At 41.0% G+C, this 13,662-nt stretch overlaps 1 protein-coding gene across 17 annotated transcripts in view; it reads left to right on the top strand.

The window, feature by feature from the left end:
* The window catches only part of LOC145469144 (kalirin-like), a 108,589-nt gene that overhangs the window by 57,258 nt on the left and 37,669 nt on the right, over positions 1-13,662 (top strand). For 13 of the 17 annotated variants that reach the window (XM_081452828.1, XM_081452827.1, XM_081452825.1 and 10 more), the window contains 11 exons: positions 424-615; positions 1,493-1,828; positions 5,699-6,058; positions 6,612-6,731; positions 7,090-7,281; positions 8,067-8,444; positions 9,137-9,271; positions 9,747-9,938; positions 11,819-11,961; positions 13,075-13,141; positions 13,555-13,661. In XM_081452828.1, coding sequence (XP_081308954.1) covers positions 424-615; positions 1,493-1,828; positions 5,699-6,058; positions 6,612-6,731; positions 7,090-7,281; positions 8,067-8,444; positions 9,137-9,271; positions 9,747-9,938; positions 11,819-11,961; positions 13,075-13,141; positions 13,555-13,661 — 2,222 coding nt within the window. The other 4 variants (XM_081452820.1, XM_081452821.1, XM_081452835.1 and 1 more) reach the window with 2 other exon arrangements.

Raw genomic sequence — 13,662 nt, 5'->3', positions numbered from 1 at the left:
TTAGTCAACTGAATCAAGATTGCATTTCTATTTACGCATTTTTTTTTATTTTACAAAGGTTTGTGTTTCACTCTGTAATACTTTGCGATTGCATTCAAAACACCAACAAATTTGATTATACACTACTTACATAATGATAAATGTAATGGAAATGATTGTCAATTATTCTATTAAAATTATTCCACATTAGTGCGGTCACGAATGGCCAGATTCGACGGACCGCAGGTTTATTTAGAGTAACATTTTTGAAAGGAATTTGCAGAAAAATTGTCGGTTATGTCAGGGAGGGGGAAATATTTCCGTGTGAATCTGAAGTGTTTTTGATCCGATTTAGACCGATATACGTGTCTGCACTGCAGCTTAATTTAGAAATAAGCACTTTTAATTCACACTAACCCGTGTTTTTTGGGGCTTGTATTTCAGAATACCTACACAAACGCGGCAAAGCTTCTGGAAGCCGCCCGTCATTTGGCTAACACGGGCGAGTGCAACGCGGACGAGATTCAAAAGCGAGTGGATTACTTCGAAAAGCGCGTCCAAGAGTTTATAAACCGTGTAAACAGACGAAAAAGCCTGCTGAAATTAGCTGTCAACTTCTATTCTCGGACACAAAAGGTAAGGCAGCGTAATTGTGCATATTAAATTCAGAGTTAATTATCGGTCTTGCTTGCAGGAGGTCATGACAGTTTGGCGTACAGAGTTACTACTGCGCACGGTCAAATTTCACTGAGATTGCTCAGACAGTTCATGGTTTCATTCTTTCATCGTAACGTTTTGTGCTCGCTGTGAGTCCATCTGTGAAACGGCTCGAATTTGCGCTGTTTATAAACATGTTTCCCTCGGCTTTGGTGCGGCCTTTGACGGTATGCAATACTTGTATCCTCCAGGCAAGTTCTGAGTCTGTCACTGTGTTTTGTTGTGCGTGTACGGTGTAAACGTCAAATCACGTTAAGATAAGTTATGCGATCTTGTCCAAGTCGCTTACATAACTGCTAAGTTCTTATCCATTGTGAAAAATCCTGCCGGTTTAAATCAATCGCGTTGTAGAACGCACTTTAGTGCGTTACGTGCCGCGAGAAGAACTGTGTGCGTTCAAAACAGGAAGCCAAGTGCACTTCATTTGCTTTGCTCTGTGACATCATTGATGTTGTTGTTCTTTTTATTGACCTATTATTTTACGTTCATCTCAACCATGTCAGTCATGAAGATTCTGGAATTTAATTGACATGGCCGATCTTGTACACTGATACACAATTCATTTGTGATTGTATTGTGTGCGCGCCGCCGCGCCGCGATTCGCTTGCAGGCCAGGCAGTCAGCGCTGGCTCCTCTTCTCTCAAGGGACCCACGAAGAGACACTGAACAGTTTTACACTCACGCGCGCGCTGTCTGCCTTGGACCTTGCATGCAAAACATGAGCGTAGCCGAACTTGAAACGGACGATGACTCCACGGTGGTTTTTGTTATAACACTGTCGTCCCTGTTTTTTCAGCTCTCTGAGTTAGTGGAACAATTGAAGGCTCAGCTTGAACTTGAAGAGGTGTCCGATAATCCAGACAACATCGCTACCGTGCTTACGAATTTGAAACACCAAGGTGAAGCGACGTTGGATTCTATCCACACCGCCATCGATGAAGGCGAAACGATTATTGAGGAATTAAAGCTTGCAAGTTCCGAAGGGGTAGATTCAAGCTCGCTTCAACATGTTGAGAAAGTTATTAAGGAGCTCGACCGGGTGCGGCGAGCAATTGAACATTCGTGGACGAGACGACGGCAGCAGTTAGAGTGCTGGCTGCAACTGCGGGAATTTGAACGATCAGCGAAGATGGTGAGTTTTTAATGCCCCCTTAATTCCAAATAATGTTAATCGCATGAAGCGATACGCATTGGCATGTCTGTACCTGGTAAATCGATCGCAGCGGAAATCTGCCGCGACCCGAAACGCTGAGTTAACAAGCTAAGACGGAACAAGTATCACTTTAAAAGCGCTGTGTGAAAATACGTGAGCTTGTTTCGTCTTTTCCTTGTTGAGACTGAAGGCGATTTCGGGAAAATCGCAGCGTGATTTCCTATGGCAAGAGTGAAAGCTGCGAATAAGCTTGGTATATGTACAAGGCAAATAAGATTTTTCGAAGTGGAAGCCTTGCTGTGTGTTTCGTAAGATGATTAAGCGCTGTCAAGGGTCACAGTAATGAAATTGCGTGTTCGAATATTTCTGTTGTGTGCTTTTGTTCGGCACTCCATGTTTTCCTTTGCCAAGCGTTTTCGCGGTTTATTAGCTAGAATATACAAACATCTTTCATGTGACTCGCATAGAACTGTGTTATGACATAAATCTCGCGGATATTTTGGCGCGATAGTCGGTAACTGCAAAATGCTCATTCGGAATTTGCTTCGCAGAAAATTTCCAACTCAAACATCCATTATGCATTAAAATTCTTATCTTTGTGCCAAAGCACCAAAGTAAACAAACATTGTAGTCGGCAATTGATTCTTAGACGCTCTGATATTTATACACTTTGAAATATGATCCATATCATAAGACACATGCTGTTGACGATCTGTTTTGCTATAACCTCACATGTAACCCTCCTGATCTGACAAGATTTTCTTCAAATCAAGTTTTTTTACTTTTCTTTCCTTGGCGGTTCTGCTCGATTTTTACACAGGATCTTTGCAAGGGTGCTCATGTTTAGTGGAAGAATCTTAAAAGCCTAATAGTGCGGCTGTTTTGCATGCTGGTTTGTACAACAAATTATCGTTTCTTAAATTCCTATAGTCGAAGTTGGACCCTTTGGGGGAACAACTTCAAGTTTTACTTAGCATGTACAAAGATCTGTTAATTTAGAAAATCCACTGCGCATTGAAAATGAAGTTGCTATGCTTCGATGCGGTTTGTTTCATGTAAGCTGTCCTTTGTGCAGTTAAGATGTTCATTGTTCAGAGCCATTAGTAGAAGAGGGTGACAGTTTGACCTCTTTTAATTTAAGTTGCTGAAACACTAATGGTAAACTGCTAATAGCAATAAAAGAGCAAGGGCGGGATCACAAGACGTTTTATGCTGATTGTAATGTTGTTCAGGACCCTAGTTATGTTCTTGTTTTAAAAACTTGAATAGATAAATATTGCCTTTGTAGTCATTTCAGTTTCAGTGGTCACAACACAAAGTTAACTTCCTCAGGGACGCATAATTTACCACAGATTCGTTCATCATAATATACCTTACCGCAAAAATGTATAATTCAGCAGCTTAGATTTTAGTGGTCACACTTCGTGTTTGTATCGACAAACATGTTTGAAGAACTTTGAAAAGTGTATTTACAAGTAAACTTCACCACAAGAATGAACAGATAAACAGCTTTTATTTAAAGAGTCGCACCTTACGCTTTAATTGACAAGCTACAAACTTTGTACGGCATAATTAACCGTGCCACAAGAATGTCATTATGAACAATTTTCATTTGAATGGTCGCCCTTGAGGTTCTTTCATAAACTAAACAGTTATCCACCAACGTTAAACAAAATCATTTGGCACTTATTCACTCGAATTTTTGTAAAGCTACAATGTAGCTTGAAAAAATAACGCCATATCTCTAATTTAAACAAAACCGAAACAAATATTTTTCACTTTTCAATCGTCGATTATTTACAGAAGAATTTTATCAGATAGGTTGCAAAATTGCGTTTGTGGTCAGAGAAGTACAACCTTGTCTGACACTGTCGCCGGAAAATGGCGTGCTAATATTCGTGCGCACTTGATGTTAGTAAGTCGTTATTTACACAGGGGCACAGATTCAACATCAGTGTCTAAAACGAGTTTTCTGTATCATTGAGAATTGTCATTGCTTCGGTCTCAGACATGAGAAAATGGAGTGTTCCAAAAGGGGTCAAAGAGGATGAAATATATTTCTAGTTGTGTGGTGTTTTAAGAGTTGTGCCATATGTATGCGCTCTTCGACAGCTTCTGTCAACAGACTTTGTACACACAAGAGGTAAAACTTGGAACATGAAAAGGGCAACACACAAGGGCGTCATCCAAAGACTTAAAAGTTGGAACCACCTTGTACAGCATAATTAGAAATACCATATAATACCATAAATACCATAGCTTTCATTTGAATGGTCACATCTTGTAGAGCATCCTCAACAACAACAACAATTTATTTCGGTAATCCCATATGAGTACATGCGAGTACCTAAAATATAATATTAAACATCACCATATAAAAGTACTGCTTAAATAGCTTTCACTTATCACAATTAGCTTTTCATGGACACACGCGGACAAGCAGTAGAATATTTGTGTACAACATTTTTAACTTGAATGCTAGAACGTTTAGGTTTTCCGCTGTAGAAGTTAAAATGTTAACGGTCTGTTAGACGAAAGCCCTGGCCAAACGGACTCGCAAGTAGACGCAAGTTGTAAACTTGGGTCTACTTGCGACTCCGTTTGGCCAGGTCTTGGGTGCATTTGCGTTGACTTGCGATAACTTGCGCTCACTTTGGTCGAGATCAAATTTGCGCGCAAGTCGATGCAGGTTTTTCACAGTTTGGCCAACCAAACCAAGTCAACGCAAGTTGAGCGACGTCTGTTCTTTGTTAAAGCAACTTGTTAGCCAATGAAATACAGGATATGTAATCAGGAAAACTGTTTTTTTTTTTTTCTTTTTGCGGCATGCGTGTACTCGCGCGGAAACTTGCGACTCAGCGACCCAACGCAAGTCTCTACTCAAGTTCAACTTCCGGCTACTTGTGACTACTCACGAGTCCGTTTGACCAAGGCTTAAGGTTAAGTCGAGCACCAGCAAGGCGTTCTTTGTAAACTGTTCTTGTCAAGTGGCCCGATTAACGGGTTCTTAAAGCGTGAAAACCCATCCCCAGACGTAGACAGTTGGTGGAATTAACAGTCTGGTCGCCAGCTGGACTCATTCACTAAGCATTCACTAAGCGTTATAGGCAATTTGAACGTTAGAACTTAAGATGGCTCAGGGTAACACCCGTGGAATCTGATTTATGTGTGGTTTAGAAATGAATCTAGACATGAGTAAAAATCTTCAACTAAAGACAAAAAGAGACTGCACTGTGCACAGGTACAGGCAAAGGCAACCGCGATGCTATAGAGCTGGCAATGACCTGCACTTGCATTTTGCATATTGTTGCAATTTTGGCTGCCCTTTGCGAAACATCGACGTGCATGTAAAATGATCAAAATTTAGAAGTAATTAGAAGAGAGATGGCGAACTTCGATGGTTATTTTCCCATTTTAGACATTTTACTGTCTGGACTCGAGTGTTGTTAGCTCAAGATTAGTTTTAACCCCGGAAGACAAAATGTCTAATATCTAATCGCATGTAAAGTAAAGTAATGTGTTAAAATTGAGACATGATTATTTAACGCTTTCTCTCTTGAAACGTCTCGGAAACGACCACCCCAGCGACAGACACCATGCTGATGTGTAGCGTTTTGGTAGGTTCAAGTGAATTTAAAACAACACCGCTAAAAGGACACCATATCCAGTTTCGAAACACCTGAAAAAATATTTAGCTAGTTAAAGAAACCAATCATCTTTTTACAGTGTTATGTTCCAGGATGATATATTAATAAGAAACAATCTCTCTGTGCGCAACTGTTTGTTTACTTGCTTCAGCTCCTTACATCATCTAAAATTACATTTTCTTTTTTTTGTTGTTGTTCGCAGCTCAAGGACCGTCTGGAAATTTGTGAGGGGCATTTAGAAAAAGGCGGCTTAGCACTGGATCTTCCTCGAGCAAAACAGTCTCTAAACCATCATGAAGAACAAATGAAGGACATTGAAAACGCTGCAATGAGAACGTTCTGTCGAGGCGAAGAACTCATAGACTATTTAAAACAGTCCGAGATTGAGTTGCGTGTAAAGGATCCCTTGACTATGGAGAACATTGATGCGCAGACCCATATTCATAATTTACTAGAGGTTTTACATCGAAAGAGAAGAGATCTTCGGGATTTAGCCGAGGAGAGGAAAATTAAACTAGAACAGAATTTACTTTTGCGTCAACTTGAAAGTGATGCTAAGCAGGTGAGGAAGAACTTCTAAGTTTACTGTTCAAAGCATAACTTCTTGCTACGATAGCAGCATAAAGAGAGCAAAGAGGATGTGAGAATTTGCAAGCTGACTTTTTGGAGTAAAGTACCAGGGCCATGCTAAAACGATAAGGTCGAGCGGCCAACGATAATTTTCTCTTAGGGAGCGTGGGACAAACTAGGAAACGAACAAGTGTCAAAGACAGCGCAGCACGAGAGTTGACGAGAGAGCACGAGAGCGTACGAGGCTAAACGAGAGTCGCCGTGAGTATACGAGACTTGACGAGAGTCGACAAAAGTTAAAGAGAGTGCACGAGACTCGACCAGAGTCTCCGAGATTGCACGAGACTCAACAAAATTCCCCAAGTGCACGAGACTTCACAAAAGTTGCCAAGAGTGCAAGAGACTTGACGAGAGTCGCCGAGAGTGCTCGAGACTAACCCTAACCCTAGAGTATAAGGAAGTTTCAGGCAAACAATAGTGATGATTTGACCTCTTCTCGACGTTGCCTCAATATATTCGTTACTAACTCTGTTTTTTTTCCGTAGGTGATCGGATGGGTTCGGAATGGCGAGGCTATGCTCTATGCCAGTACGGAACTTGGAACATCACTGGTTGAAGCGGAAGCTCTCTTAAGAGAACATGAGGAGTTCCAGAGGGCTATTGAGGTATTGCAACATTTTGTAATGTTTCTGGTAGCTTGTTTTGCTTTTATATTTTTGTTGTTTGAACAGCAAGTACTTGAAAAACACTCTAACAAAATTACGCGCGATTGCTAATGCGTGCGAATCTCGAATCTTCCATCTTTGCTGGACAAGATTTTTAAAGTTGAACTCAAGGAAATCCGTTTTACTCTTTTGCAGTCCTTATGATCCAATTTTTTTTTCTTGCCCTCTTGTATGCATTAAGTGTTTTGGAACAGCTTTAAACTAGGGATATTAGGACTAATCTGTATGTGATAGAATCCCCTAAAACGGCGTAACAAAGCGTGTTCAAACAAATTCTTGGGATCTGTTTTGTTTGCAGAAAACCTGTCAGAGTGCGAATGAAGTGCGGCAACGCGCAGACAAATTGATGAAAGATGGCCACTTTGATCCTGAAGCCATCTGGAACTGCGCTGATAACATGAGCCGGCGATGGCAACAGCTCATGAGCAAGTCGGAGGAAAGAAGAAAAGTCGTCACCGCGTCCTACAGCTTTTTCAAATCTGCTGAACAGGTAACGGCTTCAGTTAGTCGGTTAGTCAGTAGTTGTTATGTGGGGACAGTAGATAATTTTACAGCTGTCTGTTGAGTGACTTGGCCTTTGAATGGCAGCGACGCTCCAGGTGACCTTGTTTTGATACAGACCTCACCGCATTTGTTGTGTAAATCAACTTGTTCTTATGATAACTAGTTGGTATTTGAATGAGAAAAGCAGAGAGGTCTGTATCAAAGCAAGGTCACCTCCAGCCTCGCTTGTATTCATAGGCCAGGTAACTAAGCATACTACTGCACAATGACGTATTTGCTTCTTTCCTTTGTTCTGGTGTACGGTAAATTATATATTAAAATGTATTTGAAACAAAGGAAAATATCAAATTGTACCAAATGTAAAATTGAACGACAGTAGCTATGTTTATTTCTGTTTCATAGGAAGTCTTGGTTGACAAGCGTTCATAATGTACAGAGTTTGAACTCAAGATTTTGATTTTTATTGTCAAGCTCCTTTTCGAGTAAAGGGTTTCGTACAAGGCTCGCTCTGAAATTCAGGCAAAGAAGAACTGAAAATGGCTCTCTGTCTGTCTGTCTTACTGTCTAACTGTCTTACTATCACTGTTTTCCTGTATGTCTGTCTGTTTGTCTCTAGTCAATCAGTCAGACATTCGGTCAGTGTGTGGGTAGATTTGGATGCACTCAAGGAAAGGACAAAAGGGGTCAAGAAATGGCTTGTGTTGTTTATTAAGACGAAATAGTTTCCATTTGGTCATCAGTCTTATCGTTGTGAATTTTCATCTAAAAAAGGTTTACCTACTGATGGACCGCCTGACTCGTGAATACAAACTGGAAGAAGGAGACCCGTGTAGTAAACTCATCGAAACCGAGTCAGTGAAACGCTTAGATGCCATGAAAGCCATTGTACAGAGCTACGATGAAGACAAGGACTCCATCGCTACGGGCCTGCTCGAAGTGAAGCGGAACGCTGACTCTTTCTTGTCCACGATCGCACCTCCAAGTGCTGAGCGCCCGGACGTCACGATAGAGCGAGTGGAATGCCAAGTGAAGGAAGTCCAAGAACAGCTTCGAGCGCAGGAGCAGCAAGTGTTGGATGTGTGGAATGGCAGGCGAACGCTAGCAGAGTATTGTCTACAGTATCTTGAGCTGGAACAGTGTGCTAAAGAGGTAGGCTACTTTGTTTAGTCTTTCCTTGTTAAAAAATGAGAAGAGATACTCAAAGCGAGAAAGCCAGTGCAATGCACAGTTTCTGCCAATCAGAAACTGTCACACAACAGTAACAGCTTTGCCGTGGCAACCGGTGTCAAATCGCGAGAAAGTCAGATACTGGTAATCCGTGCTTTGTGGCTTTTGTATTCACAAGTCATCAATCTGAACGTCAAGTGTGAAGTTTTGGCGGGAAATCTGGTAGGGCGCGCGTTAGGCGCACGTAAGAATCTCAGGGTGCTTTCCGTTATGCCAGACAGACCGGTCCGAGACGAGTAGGACTAACCAAGGAAAAATGGAACGACATTTTCCGATCAAACCGGGCCAACCGACGGGAATGGCTTTTACCATTTTTATTCCTTTCCTGAATTCCCTACATGACTGAACCGATTTGTCACAATGGAACGGCAAGTTTCGGTCCGACCGATCAAACTGGACCACCGAATATTCTGGTCAGAAGGAACCGAAGCGGACCTTTCCATATGAATTCCGACCGAACTTTCCAGAATTTTTGGCATATTGGAAAGCACTCCTGCCCAATGAAACTTCTTTTGGTAGACAGCTTACCCATTCTCCTATATTTCACTTCACGCCCTCCTTATTTCTTGGTATTCCTTTCTTTATATCAAGTGGCAATTCGTTGTTTGTTTTAGGCGCTGGACTGGATCCATGAGAATGGCGAGTTTTATCTGTCGTCACGGACTGGTGAGGGTGATACCGACGCACAGACTAAAGAGCTGTTAGATGAACATCAAGAGTTCAAGGAAGCTTCAGAGGTATATGAAGTGGTGTGTGGAACTTTTTTGGTTCACTTTCTGCTTTGACTGTGGTGTTTCTTTGTTTTAATCAGTTTTGTGCTTTGCTAAAGGTTAACGCTTCCAGTTTGAAAGTAGCTAATTTTTTGATTGTGTAGCTGGTAATTTTAATGTACTAGATTATCAGTAGATCAGTAGAATCCCCATTTCTCGAACCTCACGATACCTCAAACCAACAGTCGTTTTCTTTGTCTCAGTCGAACACTGTTATTTTACTTCCGATGTCTCGAACTACCCGATTTTTCAAACCGATTTTCGTTTCCCTTGGATGTTAAAAAAATCGGGATTCCGCTGTTAATTTTGGTCCTTTTACTTTATGAAATTTTATTATTTACGTATCATCAGCAAATGCCATGAAGCTCTTGAACTGCCCTGCTCACGTTTTTGCAGCCATAATTGTCTACTTGTTGAGTGCGTATTATCGTAACAATGTTTCACAATTTTACAGCAAATCAGGGAAAGAGTGAAGTCCATGCTTCACCAAGCAGAAACTCTGATCGCCAAATCCTGTTACCATGGCGACGGTATCCGCCAATGGGCCACAGCAGTGGAGAAGAGATACAAAGATTTCGCGCGACGGATGCAGAAATACCGCGCTAAACTGGAGAACAAGTTGGGATATACAGTCTCAGAACACGAGGTATGAAATGCTTTCGTGTATTTCCTATTGTTAACTCAACCACTCCTCCCAAACTCCTTGGCTTGTTCTTCACTAATTTCCCCCCCCCCCCACCCCACGTCCTCCATAAACTCTGTATGACTGAAAGAGATCTAAAAGTCCAAAGGTTAGACGAAACACAGGAAATGCTCTCCCCAATCCTCCTCCTCTTTTGGCGCCCGTTGTCTTTTTCGCGCCAAGTCTCTCGCAAGTTTTCAACCATTTAATATGAGCGACTGAACAGAAATTGTATACTTTTTAATTGCTTTTGTTTTTTTTGTAGAGGCTAAGGATTAAAAATACACTCACGTAAATTTCACTCAAGGGCAGAGAAAGCGAACTTGAAAAAACTTACCGTCTATTTATTAATGTTTATCTGAAAACATACATGTACAATACAAAAACTCCTTTCTATGTGCCGGTTTAATTCGTATTCCTAATAGCCTGCGGTTAGTGGTTATTACAACTAACTTCTTATTCATGCAGGAAATGCATTAGCTTTGCATTGTGGAAAATCAACAGCTTGATTGAATCGATATTCTTTATTCATAACGTCAGTCTCGCATAAAGTGCGGTGATGGAATTTTGACCGTGTACAAAAACGATTTTCTGCGAGAAGCACTCGTCAGATTTGAAGAATGTTTCAATTATTCTCTCTGCGGGATTTTCCGAAATTATTTCCGAACGCGTAAAATTGGAAAATGGAAAAATTCTGCGGACCGAGTTGACGTATTTCCGCGTAACTTGACACGGATCCAGATGTACGCTATGTAGGGATAAGCTGTACACTATTAGTTGTAAAAGATACTCTCTTAACGCACAAAGGCTTTCAACATATTGAACGTTTTGAACAAAGGCAAAAATTAAAAATTAAAATTCATTTAGCAGTGGTAAGATCCACGAATCGAGTATTGAATATTAGTTAAATTGTTTCCTTGATCTTATTTGCTTATGATAAAGCTGTGTTTCTTTTCTGATTCTAAATACCACGGCTTTGCAGCAGGTGGAGAATGTTTTTGAAAAACCGCGTGTGGCATTTTTTTTCCTGTCATTGTATTTGGTCTCGGCGCTGCCCCCTCTTGCGGATGAATAAGAAACACGAAAAGAACCACCGGTCATACTATTACTAATTAATATCCGAATCCAGTTTCTCTTTTGTATTTCTGCTAATCACTCTGTTGTGATGCGCGATCGACCGAGCGGAGAGACTCCGTCGCCATATTGCCGGTCTGTGGACGCGCGCGAACAAAATTGAGTCGCTTAGATTTATAGTAAGGCGATTTGCCTAAAAGCCTCTTAACTCGCGAGAATCCGCAACACAACGTGTGTGTTTGCCATGCGGAATAGCTGCGGGTTCATGTCGAATCCAAGCGGAGGATTTCTGACGTTGGAAATTTGACTCGGCTGTTTCCGAAAGCGACAGATTGGGATTGTTCGAACGGAGCGAAACTCGAGAATCTTTTGTGGACTATTGAACAGGAATAGCGCTGCTAATAAGCAGGCGAAAATAGCGATTTAATTGCACGAGTTTTATTTGCACACATAGGAGTGTCTGGAACACTGATTAGAATTTACTAGGATCTTGAACTCGTGGCGTAAACTGGCTTCATTTTCACACCAAAAATGTGGATTTACGTGATAAAACGATGGCTAACAAAGCTGCTGTGATATTTCCTGTGCATATTTCTACCTTCGCTTCGCGACCGCGTTGAGGCAAAGCGGTCTACGTTGTTGTCAATTGAAGCGGGTGGGATCGAGTCATGGCGGACGAATTCGCCGGCGACTTCTCGGACGAGGATTCCGATTTTACAAGCTACAGCTCGCTGACGCTTTTCTCCTCACTGCTTTGTATTGATATTCAGGATGAGGTGGAATGGCCGAGTCTTCAGTCTCTCCACACTCAAGGACAGCAGCAACAACAAGCATTCGCTCTCAGAGAGACCTCAAAAGATAGTGGCATCCATGAGATGACAGAGGAGAAGAGACGATCTGCTAAGAGAAAAGAGTAAGTCCAAAGAAGGTGTTCATTTTTTTGTTGTGACAAATAACAGGTAGAACCATAAATCGTGACAAAACTGCCGTTGTAAGCCCGTGTTCGTTTGTAGACAACATGGTGAGTATTTTTTTGAAGGATAGATGACGAAAGAAACAATTAATTTCTTGTCGCAAAAACCATTTCCGGATCGCGGTCTTAATCCGTTTTAGTAGGTTGAAAGAGGGGTATTTTTCGCTACAAGGTGACTGTAAAACCACTGAAAATAGCAGTTTTGTTTTGTATTTCAAAGTTGTGTTTTATCAGATGATAGCGGTCGTAAAATTATTTTCTTAAATCTATTGTTAATCATTTGGTAATGAAGCTTATATCTACAATGTCAAAATTCGAAAACAGCTCTGTCAATATGTCTTGTATCACTAGTATAAGTACTTCTTTTCGCTTTATCTTTTATGATCATCAAAAATAATCAAATTAGAATTTCTCCTAACAATATCAATGCATTATAATGGATACAGGTGGTGGAAATTAAAAAATAATCATATATTGTCTTGATGTAATACCAAATTCTCCTAACAAGCATGAAATTGTAAAGCCCTGTCATTATTAAACTTCCTAATTGACCGCGTTCGAGGTCCCTACAGTAAGTTAAAGGACCTAGTTTCGCTTCGCGCCTGGGAAGCGAAAAAACGAAGATCTGTAGCTTACAGTACGGACTGAGAACACGAGTTTTGTAAGATATTTATTGTGTCTCTACCTGTTGTCTGACGGATTCGGGGGGGGGGGGGTGGGTGAAGGGTTCATGAAACGATTTCTAGGCTCTAGGAACGGCTACAAATGACTGACGCACGTCGAAAGCAAAGTAACTCAATTCGAAATCGTTGTGAAATCGTTAACTCGTTTTATTCGTAACTTAAAGGCAACGAAAAGTTTTCAGTTCCTTTTTGCTATGAAAGTTAACTTGGGAATGAATCACGTGTCATTTTGGTAACAAAAACAGCTCTTAGTAAATTTTAGCGAGCCATACAGTAGAATACGGCCTGCTAAAATGACCAATCACAACGCGCGTAATAACTGAGAGATCTGTATAATGAAACATCTTATTTTGACTTGTCTCTCTCTCAGATTTATCATGAACGAGCTGCTACAGACAGAGAGAACTTACGTGGCGGATTTAAATTGTGTTATAGAGGTGAGAATATGCTGTTTCTCCTTGTTTCTTATTGGGTAAAATATATCTAGTCGTAGTTTCAGTAACAACCAATCAGAAGTCAAAGAAAATTTTGTAACTGGACACAAGCGACGGAAACCATGAACCAGTGGCAAGCGCGGGAAACCGTGAACCAGTACCAAGCGCGGGAAAATCTGCGTCGACCAAATCACGAATCATTAAGGTTGGCTTCCTGATCTCAAACCAATTACAGAGGTTTGTTATCAATCGCTAAAAGCCAGTCAAACAGGAACATTATTCCAGCTGGACATAGTTGTTGCCAAATCACGAACAAAGCGTAGAGTGAACGGACGCAGGGATAAGTTTGTTTAAATCTTCTATATACTTCAATACATTAAATAATTTATATTGTGGTTGTCTGTTCTTCTATGTAGAGCTATATTAGCGCAATGTCAAACAACGCTGATGTTCCATCAGGCCTTGTAGGAAAGGAAAGCATTATTTTCGGCAATATTGAGGATATTTACAGCTTTCACAACAGG

This window comes from Orbicella franksi, chromosome 15, assembly GCF_964199315.1.
Source record: "Orbicella franksi chromosome 15, jaOrbFran1.1, whole genome shotgun sequence".
NCBI lineage: Eukaryota > Metazoa > Cnidaria > Anthozoa > Scleractinia > Merulinidae > Orbicella > Orbicella franksi.
This window is presented reverse-complemented; position numbering and strand designations above follow the sequence as displayed.